Source organism: Erithacus rubecula (assembly GCF_903797595.1).
Source record: "Erithacus rubecula genome assembly, chromosome: 4".
Classification (NCBI taxonomy): domain Eukaryota; kingdom Metazoa; phylum Chordata; class Aves; order Passeriformes; family Muscicapidae; genus Erithacus; species Erithacus rubecula.
Window position 1 is genome coordinate 68276990 of NC_136686.1, and position 19140 is coordinate 68296129.

General features: G+C 60.8%; 1 protein-coding gene across 1 annotated transcript in view; it reads right to left on the bottom strand.

The window, feature by feature from the left end:
• Nucleotides 1-19140, bottom strand: part of SBF1 (SET binding factor 1) — a gene marked incomplete at its 3' end in the record, with an annotated part of 63561 nt that overhangs the window by 28977 nt on the left and 15444 nt on the right. Inside the window, 2 exon segments of the mRNA XM_079304485.1 lie at nucleotides 125-262; nucleotides 8477-8562. Coding sequence (XP_079160611.1) covers nucleotides 125-262; nucleotides 8477-8562 — 224 coding nt within the window.

The following is a 19140-nucleotide window of genomic DNA, read 5'->3' on the forward strand; positions in this document are numbered from 1 at the left end:
CCCATGTCCCCATGTCCCCCTGTCCCAGTACCTGTGGGCTCTCCACAGCCTCCCAGAAGGTGAAGCAGGCACAGTAGTGCCTGTCCCCCTGTCCCCATGTCCCCATGTCCCCCTGTCCCAGTACCTGTGGGCTCTCCACAGCCTCCCAGAAGGTGAAGCAGGCACAGTAGTGCCTCTCTGAGTTGATGTCGGTCAGCACAGCCACGAAGAAGGTCGGGGGGTTCCTCTCGGGGAACAGCTGCCACCCACTGGGCTGGCAGAACTGTGGGGGACAGGGAGGGGTGGCAGGGGGCTGGGGGGCTGCCAGCCACACCCACACCCACACCCACACCCACAGCCACACCCACACCAGCCCCACAGCCACACCCACAGCCACACCCACAGCCACACCCACAGCCACACCCACAGCCACAGCCACACCCACATCCACACCAGCCCCACAGCCACACCCACAGCCACACCCACAGCCACACCCACAGCCACACCCACAGCCACACCCACACCAGCCCCACAGCCACACCCACACCAGCCCCACAGCTACACCCACACCCACAGCCACACCCACAGCCACACCCACAGCCACAGCCCCCACACCCACAGCAGGGAGCAGGGAGAGTCCCCGGGCTCCTGGGATCTCCCAACCCCACTGGGCTGGCTCTGGGAATTCCCAAATCCCCTCTGGGGGGAACATCCACAGGGCCAGGGCAGCCCCTGCTGAACATCCACAGGGACAGGGGAGCTGCCTGAGGGGATGGGATAATGGGATATGGGATATGGGATATGGGATATGGGATATGGGATATGGGATATGGGATATGGGATATGGGATATGGGATATGGGATGGGATGGGATAATGGGATGGGATGATGGGATGGGATGATGGGATGGGATGATGGGATGGGATGATGGGATGGGATAATGGGATGGGATAATGGGATGGGATAATGGGATGAGATAATGGGATGGGACAATGGGATGGGACAATGGGATGGTCCGGCCAGGCAGGAGCCCCCCAGCTCCTGGGGATGCTACCCCTGGGAACAGAGACCCCAAACTCTGCACACCCCCAGGTGCCCCAAACCCTGCACACCCCAGGCCAGCCCATGCCAGCCATGCCAGCAGCACACAGTGCCCAGAAGGAATGGGGACAGAGGGACACGGGCCCTGGAGAGGCTCCAGGAGGTGGCACCACTCCCCTGGCACAGGCACCGGGCTGGCTGTGCCACTGTCACCCCCAAACCCCTCCCAGGCCCGGGGTAACCCCAGCCCGGGGCTCCCCTGGCTCTCAGGGGGCTCCTCATTTCCTGGGGGCTGCATTTGGCTGCTGAGGAGCTGCGGGAACCTCCCAGTTCCTGCTGGGGCTGAGGGCACGGGAATGCAGCAAAGCCAGGAGAACAGGGGGGCAGCAGGGCTGAGGAGCCCCCTCAGGAAAACGGGGGGATCCAGCTGAGTTCCCACTGTGCATCCCCCCCTGTGCTCCACCACACAGCCTCTGCATCCCACAGCCTCTGCATCCCACAGCCTCTGCACCCCACAGCCTCTCCACCCCACAGCCTCTCCATCCCACAGCCTCTGCATCCCACAGCCTCTCTGCATCCCACAGCCTCTGCACCCCACAGCCTCTCTCCATCCCACAGCCTCTCTCCATCCCACAGCCTCTGCACCCCACAGCCTCTGCACCCCACAGCCTCTGCATCCCACAGCCTCTGCATCCCACAGCCTCTGCACCCCACAGCCTCTCCATCCCACAGCCTCTGCATCCCACAGCCTCTCCATCCCACAGCCTCTCCATCCCACAGCCTCTGCACCCCACAGCTTCTGCATCCCACAGCCTCTGCATCCCACAGCCTCTGCACCCCACAGCCTCTCTCCATCCCACAGCCTCTGCATCCCACAGCCTCTGCACCCCACAGCCTCTGCACCCCACAGCCTCTGCATCCCACAGCCTCTGCACCCCACAGCCTCTCTCCATCCCACAGCCTCTGCACCCCACAGCCTCTCTCCATCCCACAGCCTCTGCATCCCACAGCCTCTGCACCCCACAGCCTCTGCACCCCACAGCCTCTGCATCCCACAGCCTCTGCACCCCACAGCCTCTCTCCATCCCACAGCCTCTGCATCCCACAGCCTCTGCACCCCACAGCCTCTGCACCCCACAGCCTCTCCATCCCACAGCCTCTGCACCCCACAGCCTCTGCATCCCACAGCCTCTGCACCCCACAGCCTCTCTCCATCCCACAGCCTCTGCACCCCACAGCCTCTCCATCCCACAGCCTCTCCACCCCACAGCCTCTGCACCCCACAGCCTCTGCACCCCACAGCCTCTGCATCCCACAGCCTCTGCACCCCACAGCCTCTGCACCCCACAGCCTCTGCATCCCACAGCCTCTCTCCATCCCACAGCCTCTCTCCATCCCACAGCCTCTCCATCCCACAGCCTCTGCATCCCACAGCCTCTCTCCATCCCACAGCCTCTCCATCCCACAGCCTCTGCACCCCACAGCCTCTCCATCCCACAGCCTCTCCATCCCACAGCCTCTGCATCCCACAGCCTCTGCATCCCACAGCCTCTCCATCCCACAGCCTCTCCATCCCACAGCCTCTGCACCCCACAGCCTCTCTCCATCCCACAGCCTCTCCATCCCACAGCCTCTGCACCCCACAGCCTCTGCACCCCACAGCCTCTCTCCACCCCACAGCCTCTGCATCCCACAGCCTCTGCATCCCACAGCCTCTGCATCCCACAGCCTCTGCATCCCACAGCCTCTCCACCCCACAGCCTCTCCATCCCACAGCCTCTCCACCCCACAGCCTCTCTCCATCCCACAGCCTATCTCCATCCCACAGCCTCTGCATCCCACAGCCTCTCTCCATCCCACAGCCTCTCTCCATCCCACAGCCTCTCTCCATCCCACAGCCTCTGCATCCCACAGCCTCTCTCCATCCCACAGCCTCTCCATCCCACAGCCTCTCTCCATCCCACAGCCTCTGCATCCCACAGCCTCTCTCCACCCCACAGCCTCTCCATCCCACAGCCTCTGCACCCCACAGCCTCTCCACCCCACAGCCTCTGCATCCCACAGCCTCTCCACCCCACAGCCTCTCCACCCCACAGCCTCTGCATCCCACAGCCTCTCCATCCCACAGCCTCTGCATCCCACAGCCTCTGCATCCCACAGCCTCTCCATCCCACAGCCTCTCTCCATCCCACAGCCTCTGCATCCCACAGCCTCTCCATCCCACAGCCTCTCTCCATCCCACAGCCTCTCTCCATCCCACAGCCTCTCTCCATCCCACAGCCTCTCTCCACCCCACAGCCTCTCTCCATCCCACAGCCTCTCCATCCCACAGCCTCTCCATCCCACAGCCTCTCTCCATCCCACAGCCTCTCCATCCCACAGCCTCTCCATCCCACAGCCTCTCTCCATCCCACAGCCTCTCTCCATCCCACAGCCTCTCCATCCCACAGCCTCTCTCCATCCCACAGCCTCTCTCCATCCCACAGCCTCTCTCCATCCCACAGCCTCTCCACCCCACAGCCTCTCCACCCCACAGCCTCTCTCCATCCCACAGCCTCTCCACCCCACAGCCTCTGCATCCCACAGCCTCTCCATCCCACAGCCTCTCTCCATCCCACAGCCTCTCCATCCCACAGCCTCTCCACCCCACAGCCTCTCCCCATCCCACAGCCTCTGCATCCCACAGCCTCTCCATCCCACAGCCTCTCTCCATCCCACAGCCTCTCCACCCCACAGCCTCTGCATCCCACAGCCTCTCCATCCCACAGCCTCTCTCCATCCCACAGCCTCTCTCCATCCCACAGCCTCTCTCCATCCCACAGCCTCTCCACCCCACAGCCTCTCCACCCCACAGCCTCTGCATCCCACAGCCTCTGCACCCCATGTCACTGTCCCCATGTGGGAATTCCCCCCACAGCTCCCACCCCACACTGAGATCTGGCTCTGTGGTAATGTGGGGCCCAGAGCACACAGAGCTGTTGGGTCAGGATCAAGGATTCAGGGAATCCTGGGATGGTTTGGGTGGGGAGAGACCCCAAATATCAACCAGTGCCACCCCTGTAGTGCCATGGCAGGGACACCTGCCACTGTCCCAGCCCCAGTGTCCAGCCTTGGGCATTCCAGGGATCCAGGAGCAGCCACAGCTGCTCTGGCAATTCCCATCTAGATCTCCCCTTTTTCAGTTTTAAACCCTTTTCCTTGTCCCAGCATTCCCACTGCCCCATCCCAGACAGGGACCTCGGTGTCACCCTCCCCTGAGGAACAGGAGGAGAGGGACACCCCAAAAAGCCACCAAGCACTTGGGAACTCTCCCCAGGCTGTGGGATAAGGAGTCAGCTCCCTAAAAGCAGCAGCTGCTGAGAGGATGGGTCACCTCCAAGTGCAGCAGTGACACCTGGATCAGGTGACACCGTGGGGAAATGCCAGAGTCACTCCCAGCCCAGTGTCACCTCACTGGTCCCAGCTGCACAGTTCACCCTGCAGCAGCCCCGTGATGTCACCCCCAGGGCCACACCTCACCTGCCCCTTCCAAGAAGGAAAACCAGGGGAATGGGCAGGGCTGGCAGGGCCAGGACAGGTGTGGCCCAGAGCCAGCCCCACCTGGCTGCTGGTGGCACCTGGAGCTCGGCCACCCCGAGGTGCCACAGGTGAAGGGAAGCAAAACCACAGACCCCATGGAATTGTTTGGGGTGGAAAATCCCCCTGAGCAGCCCAGCCCATCCCTTCCCAGCACTGCCAGGGCCACCACTGACCCTGTCCCCAAGTGCCACCTCCACAGGGCTCTGAGATCCCCAGGGATGGGCACTCCAACCTGTGCCAGGGCTGGGAATTCCCCAGGATCCAGCCTGGGGCCATTCCCTGTGCTCCTGTCCCTGTCCCCTGGACCCCCAGCTGTCCCCTGCTCCTCACCAGCTCTTCCCCCAGTTACCCCACAGCTTTTCCAAGGATTCATTTGCAAGGATCCCGCCCCTGATGTCCCAAGCCCTGCTGCTGGTGGTTTATTTTTCCAGCTGGTCCCACCCAGGGCAGTGTGGAGGTGCCTCTGCTCCCTCTGGAGCAGTCCCAGAACTGCTGTGGGCTCTGTGGCTGCCAGCCCCAGAAATATCTGGGGTTGGGATGGGCACTGGGGCTGGAGCAGTGGGACAGGGGCAGGGGTCCCTGCCATGGCACTGCAGGGGTGGCACTGGGGGGCTCTGGGGTCACTTCCCACCCAAACCATCCCAGGATTCCATGGACACACCAGGGGAGGCTCAGCCACCCAAACCAGCATGGGGGGTTTCCTTCCAGCAGCTCCCACCCTCTGGAAATTGGGACCCCCAGCCTGAGGTCCCTGTCCCTGCAATCCCCTTCAGTCAGGGCTGGGACTGTCCTGGCCCAGGGAGCAAAACCTGGAACACACCTGGGTGTGTTCAGCATGGAATCCCAAAATGGTCTGGAATAAAAGGGACCCCAAATCCCTGCAGTGCCATGGCAGGGACCCCTGCCCCTGTCCCACTGCTCCAGCCCCAGTGTCCAGCCTGGCCTTGGCCATTCCAGGGATCCAGGGGCAGCCACAGCTGCTCTGGCAGTTCCTGCCCCAATTCCCACCCCAAGCTCCCCCATCCAGGCAATTCCCTCCATTCCCAGCTCTCCCAGCCCAAGATTGGATCCATCCCCACCCCAGCTCCTCTCTAGGAAGGAATTTTGGGATCTGGGGGCTGCACTGGGAATCTCAGGACTCCAGGAAGGGTCTCCCTTCCCCTTTCCATCCCCAAATTCCATAAAAATCCCTCGGGATGGATTCTGAGTGTCCTTGATCCCAGAATGATTTGGGATGGGATCCATGGACCTTCAATCCCATCCCATCCCAATCCCACCATCCCAGGCTGCTCCAGCCTTTCCTGGGACATTCCAGGGATTCTCTGGCAGTTCCAGCCCAGCCAGGAATTCCTAATTCCCAAGATCCCAGCCAGCCCTGCCCTGTGGCACTGGGAGCCATTCCTGTCCCTGTCCTTGTCCCCAGCCTGGCAGACCTGTGGGATCGTGGCAGGGAAGTTCTTAAACCCCAGTGCTGAGGAAGGATCCAAAAGGGAGAGTGGGAATGGCCCTGAGCCATGCTGGAGCCCCTGGATTTACAGGAATCTCCATTCCCACCATTCCTGGGCTCTCCAGTGGCTCCCCTAGAATTCCCTCACCCCTGGAATTCCCTCATCCCTGGAATTCCCTCACCCCTGGAGTGCCCTCATCCCTGGAATTCCCTCACCCCTGGAGTGCCCTCATCCCTGGAGTTCCCTCACCCCTGGAATTCCCTCATCCCTGGAATTCCCTCATCCCTGGAATTCCCTCACCCCTGGAATTCCCTCATCCCTGGAATTCCCTCACCCCTGGAGTGCCCTCATCCCTGGAATTCCCTCATCCCTGGGAATTCCCTCACCCCTGGAATTCCCTCACCCCTGGAATTCCCTCACCCCTGGGAATTCCCTCACCCCTGGAATTCCCTCATCCCTGGAATTCCCTCACCCCTGGAATTCCCTCACCCCTGGAATTCCCTCACCCCTAGAATTCCCTCACCCCTGGAATTCCCTCATCCCTGGAATTCCCTCACCCCTGGAATTCCCTCATCCCTGGAATTCCCTCATCCCTGGAATTCCCTCATCCCTGGAATTCCCTCACCCCTGGAATTCCCTCATCCCTGGAATTCCCTCACCCCTGGAATTCCCTCATCCCTGGAATTCCCTCATCCCTGGAATTCCCTCACCCCTGGAATTCCCTCATCCCTGGAATTCCCTCACCCCTGGAATTCCCTCATCCCTGGAATTCCCTCACCCCTGGAATTCCCTCATCCCTGGAATTCCCTCACCCCTGGGAATTCCCTCACCCCTGGGAATTCCCTCACCCCTGGAGTGCCCTCATCCCTGGAATTCCCTCACCCCTGGGAATTCCCTCACCCATGGAATTCCCTCATCCCTGGAATTCCCTCACCCCTGGAATTCCCTCACCCCTGGGAATTCCCTCACCCCTGGAATTCCCTCACCCCTGGAATTCCCTCACCCCTGGGAATTCCCTCCCCCTGGGAATTCCCTCACCCCTGGGAATTCCCTCATCCCTGGAATTCCCTCACCCCTGGAATTCCCTCACCCCTGGGAATTCCCTCATCCCTGGAATTCCCTCACCCCTGGGAATTCCCTCACCCCTGGAATTCCCTCATCCCTGGAATTCCCTCACCCCTGGGAATTCCCTCACCCATGGAATTCCCTCACCCCATGGAATTCCCTCACCCCTGGGAATTCCCTCACCCCTGGAATTCCCTCACCCCTGGGAATTCCCTCACCCCTGGAATTCCCTCACCCCTGGAATTCCCTCACCCCTGGAATTCCCTCACCCCTGGGAATTCCCTCACCCCTGGAATTCCCTCATCCCTGGGAATTCCCTCACCCCTGGAATTCCCTCAGCCCTGGAATTCCCTCACCCCTGGAATTCCCTCACCCCTGGAGTGCCCACACCAGGCAGCTCCTGGCACCCCCAGGGTGATTTATCCCCATCCTGTGCCCTCCCCACAATAACCTGCCCCATTCAAATGAGATATTTCTGTTGGGCATTGCCACTGGACACTGCACCCAGCCAGGAGCCCCAAATGCCACCTCCCTGCACACCCTGGGAATGGCTTCATCCCCAAAAAGCTGCCAAGGAGGATCAGCCCTGAGCAGTGTCACGTCCCACCCGACCCTGGGATGGGATCCTGTGGATTTCCTGAGCTGCCTTTGGATCAGCCCCACGTGCTGCTCCCCCAGGACACTTGGAGAGTTTGTGGGAAGCCACCCCTGGCTCCCAACAGCACAGGGCTCCAATTGTTTAAATTCCTGGGATTTTTTGGCTGGACAGTTTGACCCTTGGGAAAAAAAAAATATAAAAAAAAAAAAAAGCAGCTTTGCTCCTGCTTGGGACAGTTCCCAAGTCCTTGCAGACACCAGGAAACTCAGAGCAGAAAAATAAAAATAAAAATAAATGTGTGTTTTTGCCTCGGAGGAAACAGCACAGAAAGGTCCCAAATTGCACTGGAATTTCAGGATGGGAAGAGGAGCTGGACACTGCCAATCCCAGTAACAACAGGATGAGGAACCAGTGACCCCACTGGTCCCAGTGATGATGGGCAGGGACATCCCAGCTGCTCCCAGCCCAGAGTCCAGCCTGGCCTTGGCCACTGCCAGAGATCTGTGGACACTAGGGCTGCATCCACGTGGGGGAAATGAAATTAAAATTAAAATTAAAATGAAAGCATTGAGGGTAAAAATACAGAAGGATGCTTTGACATGACCCCTCCAGGAGGCACTCAGCACCCAGCAGTGACCCTGGAGGGGAGGGGGTGCAGAGGGGCTGGGAGAGGATCAGCACACTGATCCCCCCGTGTGTGGAGTCTCCCCCCGCCCCCAGCCCAGCCGTGTCCCCTGTCCCCTCCCCCTGTCCCCGTGTCACTCACCAGCTCGATGCCCTGGGGGAAGGGATTGTCCTCCCAGTCCTTCTCCGGGAAGCGCTGCAGGATCCGGCCCTGCCCATCGCCACTCCCTGCGGGACAGGGGGGTCAGAGGCAGCAGAGGTGGGGAGGGGGCACAGCACAGACACAGCCCCCTGCCCACACAGCACTGAAACCCACAGGGAGATGGGAGCAGTGTGGGGCAGTTGTGCACACCCCACCCCAGGTGTATGGGGCACCCCAAACCCTGCCTGCCCCCAGCACACCCCAGGTGTATGGAGCACCCCAAACCCTCCCCGCCCCCAGCACACCCCAGATGTATGGGGCACCCCAAACCCTCCCTGCCCCCAGCACACCCCAGATGTATGAAGCACCCCAAACCCTGCCTGCCCCCAGCACACCCCAGGTGTATGGAGCACCCCAAACCCTCCCTGCCCCCAGCACACCCCAGGTGTATGGGGCACCCCAAACCCTGCCTGCCCCCAGCACACACCCCCCAGACCCTAAATGCTGCTGTGGCACAGCCCCTGCCAGGCTCCCTCACTGCCCACATCCTCCACAGGCACAGCTGGGAACCCAAACCCCGAGGATTCTGGGGAGGGGGGACACATTGCAGCCCCTTCCAGAGGGATCCCTGCTCAGGGATTATCCCCTTTGCAGGGACCACCCCAGGAGCCAGGCCCTGCTCATGGAATGGGGCTGGGAAGGCAGTTGGAGCACCAGGGAAGGGCTATTCTGGGACAGACACCTCCCCAGGGTCCTGCTCACCACTGGGCAGCCACAGCTGGATTTAGCAGGACAGCAGAGGAAAAGGGAAAGGGGCCATTTATAGCCCTGAGCCCAAAATGGAAAGGCTGGAGCCAAACTGGGCACCAAACACCCACAGGGACTGGGTTAACTGGGAGTGGGTCAAGCAGATCCAGCCTGGCCACGTGCTCTGGCAAAGGCTGCCCAGTGCCAGGCTGGGCTGGAGCTCCAGACAGGGAAATCCCTTGGGATCCAGTCAGGATTACAGCTCTGACAGCCCCAGCTGTGCCCCCAGCCAGCCCTGGAACAGCCTCAGCTAAAGGGAAATGGATACAGGACCACAAAATCCTGGGATGGCCTGGGTGGGAAAGGACCCCAAATTCCCTGCAGTTCCAGCCCTTGTCCCCAGCCCCTCTGCAGCTCTCCTGGAGCCCCTCCAGGGCTCTGATCCTGGATCCTGCTCCTGCCCAGCTGAGCCCCCCCAGCTGTCCCAGGCTGGATCCCTGGGAGCTGAGGGGCTCCAGACCCATCCCTGGAAATGATTTTCCTTGTAATGGGAGTTTGTCATTTTCCAGGCAGTTGAGTTTGGAAATGTTTGGAATTGCTGGGAAGAGTTTGGGGGATGTCACAGATGCAGCTCCAGGTGCTGCTGCTGTGTCCCCAGGGCTGGGGCAGCTCTGCAGGTGGGCTCTCACCTGGTCCCCCTCCCCTGCTGGGGTCTCAGGCTCACCATCCTCAACACCAACAAAATCCCTTCCAAGGGCAGGTGGGAACAATGGGAATTTCAGCTCCTGGGGTTTTCCCAGAGCCAGGAGCTGCCACCCTTCAGCCAGCTGCCCCTTCTGTGCCCCCCAGTGCCCCTGTGCCCCCCAGTGTCCCTGTGCCCTCAGTGTCCTTGTGCCCCCCAGTGCCCCTGTGCCCCCCAGTGTCCCTGTGCCCTCAGTGTCCTTGTGCCCCCCAGTGTCCCTGTGCCCCCTCAGTGTCCCTGTGCCCCCCAGTGTCCCTGTACCCTCAGTGTCCCTGTGCCCCTCAGTATCCCTGTGCCCCCTCAGTGTCCCTGTGCCCCTCAGTGTCCCTGTGCCCCCCAGTGTCCCTGTACCCTCAGTGTCCCTGCGCCCCCCAGTGTCCCTGTGCCCCCCAGTGTCCCCATACCCCTCAGTGTCCCCATTGCCCCTCAGTGTCCCTGTGCCCCCTCAGTGTCCCTGTGCCCCTCAATGCCCCCCTGCCCCTCAATGTCCCCATTGCCCCCCAGTGTCCCTGTGCCCCTCAGTATCCCTGTGCCCCTCAGTGTCCCCATTGGCCCCCCAGTGTCCCCATACCCCTCAGTGTCCCCCTGCCCCTCAGCCCCATCCAGGCAGCTGCTGCTCTGTCCTTCCTGGGGGGCTGGGGCACCCCTGGGGCAGCCTGGCCCCTCCTGGGCAGGGCAGGGATGTTGTTGTGATACAGGAAATTCTAAATCAGCCCAGAGTTGAAGAGGGAGCAGGATGAGCCTGGCTGGGAGCACTGCCATGGCTCCAGGGAGGGGTCACAGCCACACGAGCACTGTCCCTGCTCCCAGTGTCCCTTAAACCTTGGGACAGCAGCAGCTGGGCCTCAGCCCTGCACACACAGCCAGGCCTCTGACTGAGCCTGGAGGGTCCCCAGACCCTGCAAGAGGTGCCACCTTCCCTGGAGAATCCCTGGGGGATTCAGAGGGGGAGCCCCAGCCCACCCCAGCTCATCCCAGCCCTTTCCTGAGGAGCTGGATGTCACAGAGAGAAGAAAAGGGAATTTTCAGAGGGAGTTGAGGCAAAGGAGGTTGTTTGGAACAAGCCCTGTCCCACTCCAACACTCTCCACCCCCAGCACAGGACACTGGTCTGGCAGCCCCAAGGGATGGCTCCTCTGCAGGCTCCCACAGCCCTGAACCTGGGACATTTGGGATAAATCCAGAGGAACCAAAGCTGGGACAGCACAGCTCAGTGCTGGAGCTGGCACAGGTCACCCAGAGCAGCTGTGGCTGCCCTGGATCCCTGGCAGTGCCAAGGCCTGGCTGGACACTGGGGACAGTGGCAGGTGTCCCTGCTCATGGAACTGTGAGATTTAAAGTCCTTCCCACCAAAACCATTCCACAATTCCAAGTTCTCCTCACTGGAGCCAGAGCTGCTCCAGCCCTCCTTGCCTCAGTGATGTCCAGCCAGGAGAGTGTGGAACCACTTTAGAGACACCCAGTGACTTCAGATACTTCAATTATTCCAGAAATTGGCCACTGCCAGGGATCCAGGGGCAGCCACAGCTGCTCTGGCAGTTCCAGCCCAGCCAGCAATTGCTGCCCAAGATCCCAGCCAGCCCTGCCCTGTGGCACTGGGAGCCATTCCCTGTCCCCTGGCCCTGTCCTTGTCCCCAGCCCCTCTGCAGCTCTCCTGGAGCCCCTCCAGGGGCACTGGGCACTATGGGACAGTGGCCCTGCCACGGCAGGGTGACACTGGAGAGGCTTTAAGATGCCTTCCCACCAAACCACTCCGTGATTCTGGGATGTGCCACACCAGCCTGAGGACAACCAGCCCATCCTTCACCCCTCTCACCAGCAATCCCCTCCTGGGCGGGGAGCTGGGCTATTCCAGCCCTGGCCATCAGCTCCTCCCTCCCAAAGGGCAGGAACAGGCACAGGCAGGGATGAGCCATCCCATTATCCCATTATCCCATTATCCCAGCCCCCAAACCCACCCAGAACAACACCCGAGTGTCTGCAGTGGGGACAAAGCAGCCTCTGTTCGCTGTCCCCTGTCCCCCCGGGGCACGCAGAATGCCTTTTCTATGGAGGGAACAAAGGGCTGTTTGTGGGGCTGGGGGTGGCCCCGCTGCTCTGGCCACTGCCAGCAAAGCCCACCCAGCCCAGGGCAGCACAGGGTCCCTGTCCCTGTCCCCAGGGCTGGCCACGGCGTGGGGTGGGACAGCCCTGTGCTGTCACACAGCTGCTGGCAGCTCCCGGGGCCACTCCCTGAGGCTGCAAAAACCCTCTGGGACCACCGAGTCCCAGAGCCCTGAGTGCCACCCCCACATTCCCTGGACAGCTCCAGGGATGGGCACTCCAGCCCTCCCCGGGCAGTGCAATCCCTGTTCCAGTGCTGGACAATCCTTTCCATGGACAAATTCTTCCTGAGGTGGCACTTACTGGACCCCCAGTGTCCCCAAGGCCACATCCCCCCGTGGCATGGCAGCTGTGCCCCCCAGGATGGGACAAGCAAATACAAAATCCCAAGGAATAACATCCCTCTCGTGGCTCTGTCCATGTTTTAGTGCAATCCCACGGGACAAAGCCCTTCCCAGCCAGCAGGAACATTCCCAGGGTGACAGGGGAATTTGAAAGGGATTTAGGACAAAAGTCTCCATAAAGTCACACCCGGAACAGCAATTCCTGTCCTGAGTGCAGATTACAAAAAGGGAAAAACTTTGGAATAAGCATCTCATTCCGGGTTTAAGGGTCACCTCAGTGCTGTCTGAGCACGCAGGGAAGATAAGGATCCCCCAGGGAAGATAAGGATCAGATCCCGAGCCCGGGACACGGAGCCGGGTGAGGAAACAAACTCTGCATGCGATTCCAGGCTGGAAAAACTCCGTCCAGCCCCGGAGTGCTTCCCCTGCAGCCGGGTCAGTGCCGTGGAGCACGGCCCCCCCTCCCGTGGAACTGGGGCTGGGGGCTCTGAGGAGGTTTGTAGGGATGAGCCGGGAAGGAGGAGCCAGCGCTGATCCCGCTCACCCCGGCTCACACCGCTCCTGTCCCGGGATTGCTCAAACCTCTTCCTAATCCCTCTCAGCCTCTCTAATCCCTCTCCAACTCGGAGAAACGCTGCAGAGCCCATCTCCCCCTGCCCGCCGCCCTGCCAGGACCGGGCTGCAGATTCCCAGGAACACAGAGCGGCTGGAAAATGCCCGGAGCCTGCGGAACGTGGCTCTGCCCTCCCAGCACCCCAAATCCTGCAGGAAACCCGCTGGGATCCTGCCGCACACGGGGGTCAGGGACCACCCCAGGATCCGCTGGGATCCTGCAGCACACACGGGTCAGAGACCACCCCAGGATCTGCTGGGATCCTGCAGCACAGGGGGGTCAGGGACCACCCCAGGATCCGCTGGGATCCTGCAGCACACGGGGGTCAGGGACCACCCCAGGATCCGCTGGGATCCTGCAGCACACGGGGATCAGGGACCACCCCAGGATCCGCTGGGATCCTGCAGCACACGGGGGTCAGGGACCGCCCCAGGATCCGCTGGGATCCTGCAGCACACGGGGGACCACCCCAGGATCCGCTGGGATCCTGCCGCACACACGGGGATCAGGGACCACCCCAGGATCCGCTGGGATCCTGGATCACCCCAGGATCCCGGAGCGGGGCTGGAGGGCAGCACGCAGTCTCCGCCGTGCTGCAGGGGACACAGGCTGGGACATTGTCACCACCCCCCAGAGCCCGGCCGGCCCTGACCCGCGCCAAGGCAGAGCCGTGTTTATCTTGGGAAACATTTAGGCAGAAGAGGAAGCAATCAAATGAGAAAAACCCGCCTGCTTCCGACAGGAAAGCGCCGCCGGCAGAGCGCTGCTGGCAGCGGGACACGGACACACGGACACACAGACTGACACACGGACACACGGAGACACGGACTGACACAGGGGCACACGGACTGACACAGGGACACACGGACACACGGACACACGGACACACGGACACACGGACTGACACACGGACACACAGACTGACACACGGACACACAGACTGACACACGGACACACGGACTGACACAGGGGCACACGGACTGACACAGGGGCACACGGACACACACACAGACACATGGACTGACACAGGGGCACACGGACTGACACAGGGGCACACGGACACACGGAAACAAAGACACACGGACTGACACAGGGGCACACGGACACACACACAGACACATGGACTGACACACGGACACACGGACACACCGGTCCCGCTGGACCTCAAATCCCCCGGGATTCCAGCAAGAGCAGGCGGGTGACAGAGCCAGCTGGCTGGGGGAGAATGTGCAGAGGGGCTGGGGACAGGGACAGGGACAGGAATGGCTCCCAGTGCCACAGGGCAGGGCTGGCTGGGATCTTGGGAATTAGGAATTCCTGGCTGGGCTGGAACTGCCAGAGAATCCCTGGAATGTCCCAGCAAAGGCTGGAGCAGCCTGGGATGGTGGGATTGGGATGGGATGGGATTGAAGGTCCATGGATCCCATCCCAAACCATTCTGGGATCAAGGACACTCAGAATCCATCCCGAGGGATTTTAATGGAATTTGGGGATGGAGAAGGGAAGGGAGACCCTTCCTGGAGTCCTGAGATTCCCAGTGCAGCCCCCAGATCCCAAAATTCCTTCCTAGAGAGGAGTTGGGGTGGGGATGGATCCAATCTTGGGCTGGGAGAGCTGGGAATGGAGGGAATTGCCTGGATGGGGGAGCTTGGGGTGGGAATTGGGGCAGGAACTGCCAGAGCAGCTGTGGCTGCCCCTGGATCCCTGGAATGGCCAAGGCCAGGCTGGACACTGGGGCTGGGACAGTGGGACAGGGGCAGGGGTCCCTGCCATGGCACTGCAGGGCTGGCACTGGGGGGCTCTGGGGTCCCTCCCCACCCAAACCATCCTGGGATTTCCTGGTTCCATGACCTGGAGCTGGGTGGGTGCTGTGGCTCCGTTCCCCCAGGAGCAGGATCCCAGTGTCCATTGGGTGCGTGGGCCAGTGAGCTCAAAATAGAGTTTTGGGGAGGAACCTCTGCTATTTTTACCTTTCTTTTATTTTATGCCAAATTCCAGCTGCTCCCCCAGAGAGCCATTCACAGTTCCACTGGCAACCCAGGTGACAATTATGGGGTTGCCAACATTTACCCATGGCCTAAAAACAGCCCTGGCTGCTCCCAGGGCCCCTCCTGCCCTGAGGAAAAATATGTGGGAATTACAAAATGGTTTGGGATAGATGGGACCCCAGAGCCCCCCAGAGTGCCAGAAATGGGACACTGCCAGGGATCCAGGGGCAGCCACAGCTGCTCTGGCAATTCCTGCCCCAATTCCCACCCCAAGCTCCCCCATCCAGGCAATTCCCTCCATTCCCAGCTCTCCCAGCCCAAGATTGGATCCATCCCCACCCCAGCTCCTCTCTAGGAAGGAATTTTGGGATCTGGGGGCTGCACTGGGAATCTCAGGACTCCAGGAAGGGTCTCCCTTCCCTTTTCCATCCCCAAATTCCATTAAAATCCCTCGGGATGGATTCTGAGTGTCCTTGATCCCAGAATGGTTTGGGATGGGATCCATGGACCTTCAATCCCATCCCATCCCAATCCCACCATCCCAGGCTGCTCCAGCCTTTGCTGGGACATTCCAGGGATTCTCTGGCAGCTCCAGCCCAGCCAGGAATTCCTAATTCCCAAGATCCCAGCCAGCCCTGCCCTGTGGCACTGGGAGCCTGTCCCTGTCCCTGTCCTTGTCCCCAGCCCCTCTGCAGCTCCCCTGGAGCCCCTCCAGGCTCTGAGCTCTGCCTGGATCCTGCTCTCAGAGCAGAGCTGCTCCCAGCTGGCAAAGGGACACAGAGGGACAGTGGGACAGGATCCAGCCACAGGCACAGAGCAGCTCCAAGGACAGAAGCAGTGCCAGCCCCTGTCCCTCCCTGCTGGGGAATTCCCTGCTGGGCATCCCAGGACAGAGGGAAGCCCCAAAGCCAGATCAGGTCACCCGTGGGTGCCCAAGTCCCCCCTGCTGGGTGCTGCCAGGGCACAGGAATGACCCAAACCCTGCAGGGATCATTTCCACCCAGCCTCTGCCAGCACCAACACCTCCCACGAGGGCACAAGGGGCTGTTTGTTCCCTGTGTCCCACAGGCTGTCACCAGAGGGGGACAGGGACACAACCAGTGGGGAGGAATGGAGAAGTGACAACTGGGGCAGGTCCCACAGCTGGGCTGGGCAGTGTCACAGCCAGCAGAGCTGACACGGGGGAATGTCCCATCAACATGGGAACTCTGACAATTCCCCGAAAATGTGTCCCCAAGAGCCACCTCCACAAGGATTTAAACCCCCCAGGGATGGGGATCCAGCCCTCCCTGGGCAGTTCCAGCCCTGCCCACCCTTCTCATGGGGAAATTCCTGCTGCTGCCCCCCTGCCCTGCCCCCCCAGTCCATCCCAGCTCCCCCAGCCCCATTCCCAGGCCCCCCAGCCCCATTCCCAGCTCCCCCAGCCCCATTCCCAGCTCCCCCAGCCCCATTCCCAGCTCCCCCAGCCCCTGCCCAGCTCCCCCAGCCCATTCCCAGCTCCCCCAGCCCCATTCCCAGCTCCCCCAGCCCCTGCCCAGCTGCCCCAGCCCCATTCCCAGCTCTCCCAGCCCCATTCCCAGCTCCCCCAGCCCCTGCCCAGCTCCCCCAGCCCCATTCCCAGCTCCCCCAGCCCCATTCCCAGCTCCCCCAGTCCCATTCCCAGCTCCCTGGGCTGCTCCTCTCAGGATCTCAGCTGCAGAAAGGAATCCCCCCCCCATGAGAGAGAGCTCTCCCCAGGATCTGACTCTCCTGGGTGCAGAGGGAAGGAAGAGGCTGAAGCCAAGGGGAACTGAAACCCCACAGACCACAGACTGCTGTGGGAAGGGGAAATAATCCAGCCCTGGAACCCTCAGCTTCCTCATTGTCATTTCCAGAGAAGCAGGGAATGCTCTGAAGCAGGTCCAGCTGCCATGGAGCACTGGCAGCCCCAGAGCCCTGAGCCCTGCTCCCCCCAGACCCCACAGCACATCAGCCCCGGGGGTCCCAGCCCTGCCCCAGTGACCTGGAGCAGCTCCTGTCCTCTAACCCTGGCAGTGAGCAGGGGATGGGAGTGGGAGTGGGAGTGGGAATGGGAGTGGGAATGGGAGTGGGGATGGGAATGGGGATGGGAGTGGGAGTGGGAATGGGAATGGGAGTGGGGGTGGGGATGGGGATGGGGATGGGGATGGGGGTGGGGGTGGGAGTGGGAGTGGGAATGGGAGTGGGAATGGGAATGGGAGTGGGAATGGGAGTGGGAATGGGAGTGGGAATGGGAGTGGGAATGGGAGTGGGAATGGGAGTGGGAGTGGGAGTGGGGATGGGAGTGGGAGTGGGGATGGGAGTGGGAATGGGAATGGGAGTGGGAGTGGGAGTGGGAGTGGGAGTGGGAATGGGAATGGGAGCCCCAGGGGTGCTGCCAGCCCCGAGCCCTCTGGGGGATTATTGGGATTAGCACACTCCCAGCAGCTCCTGCTACTGCTCCCAGTGGACCCCAGCAACAGCCAGGTGTCCCAAACCCACCTGGGAATGGCTCCAGGATTCCACCTGCAGACCTGGCCCTGGAGCTGCTCCCAGCCCAACCCCACTGCTGACACTGAGTCTGGCTGGGCAACAATTCCAGACCAGGAGCCCTTCCCAGGGTTTGAGCTGAAGAGGGGAAATTTAAATGGAATACTGGGAAGAAATCAGTACAAAACATGACTTGAAATTCCCCATCTTAGCAGAATTTCTGGGGAATTCGGTTTGCCAGGGGAGAGGGGCTGGGGACAGGGACAGGCTCCCAGTGCCACAGGGCAGGGCTGGCTGGGATCTTGGGAATTAGGAATTCCTGGCTGGGCTGGAACTGCCAGAGAATCCCTGGAATGTCCCAGCAAAGGCTGGAGCAGCCTGGGATGGTGGGATTGGGATGGGATGGGATTGAAGGTCCATGGATCCCATCCCAAACCATTCTGGGATCAAGGACACTCAGAATCCATCCCGAGGGATTTTCATGGAATTTGGGGATGGAGAAGGGAAGGGAGACCCTTCCTGGAGTCCTGAGATTCCCAGTGCAGCCCCCAGATCCCAAAATTCCTTCCTAGAGAGGAGTTGGGGTGGGGATGGATCCAATCTTGGGCTGGGAGAGCTGGGAATGGAGGGAATTGCCTGGATGGGGGAGCTTGGGGTGGGAATTGGGGCAGGAACTGCCAGAGCAGCTGTGGCTGCCCCTGGATCCCAGGCTGGACACTGGGGCTGGAGCAGTGGGACAGTGGGGGGTCCCTGCTGTGGAACTGGAGGGATTTTGGGGTCTCTCCTACCCCAAACCCTTGCAGGATTCCCTGCCCCCGAGGCACAGGCTCTGTCTGGTGGGATGGGCTGGGAAATGCATCCATGGGATCCAGAGGGAAGCACAGCTCTGCTCCTCCAGCCTGGGAGGGATCCTGGGGACAGCACAAGGGGGGAAGGGGCTCCAGGAGCCCCTCCACATCCCCCATCCCCAAAAAAACCCCACTGGAACCCCTGATCTCTCTGATTTTGGAGAGCAGGACAGCCTTGCTGGAGTGGGGAAGATGAATTGCCCATGGTGTGGAGCTGGAGAGGTCTCAGGGATGTGCCTGGCACGTTCCACACAGGGAGATTCCAGCCTTGGAAGCACAGAGCTGAGAGAGCAAACACTCCTCTCTGCTGCTGCTGTGCCAGGAAAACTGGGAATCACAGAATTCTGGGATGGTCTGGGTGGGAAGGGACCCCCCAGAGCCACCCTGCCACCCCTCTGCCTCAAACAGCCTCACTGCCCCCACAGCAACACCATGATTTCCCAGAAAAACAATAAAACACTTGGATTTGACCTCAAAAAAAATCCCATCTCTGGCCTAGGTTTAAGTTTTTCCAAACCCTCAACAAGTGACTGACCCCCAGTTCAGGAAAAACATCTCAGGATTTACCAAGCTGGACCAAAAAAAACCAACCCTTGAAGAGTTCAAGAATAAAATAAACAATCCCAAACCACCCAGATGACACATGAGGGGTAACACCAAGTCAGACACGGGGCAAAGGTCAGGGAAAAATGAGTAACAACTAATGAAAAATATTATAAAATGAGAATTAACAATAAATTCAACAGAAACCCCAAGAATTCAATCATTTTCTCCAAAGGATTTTCAGGAATAT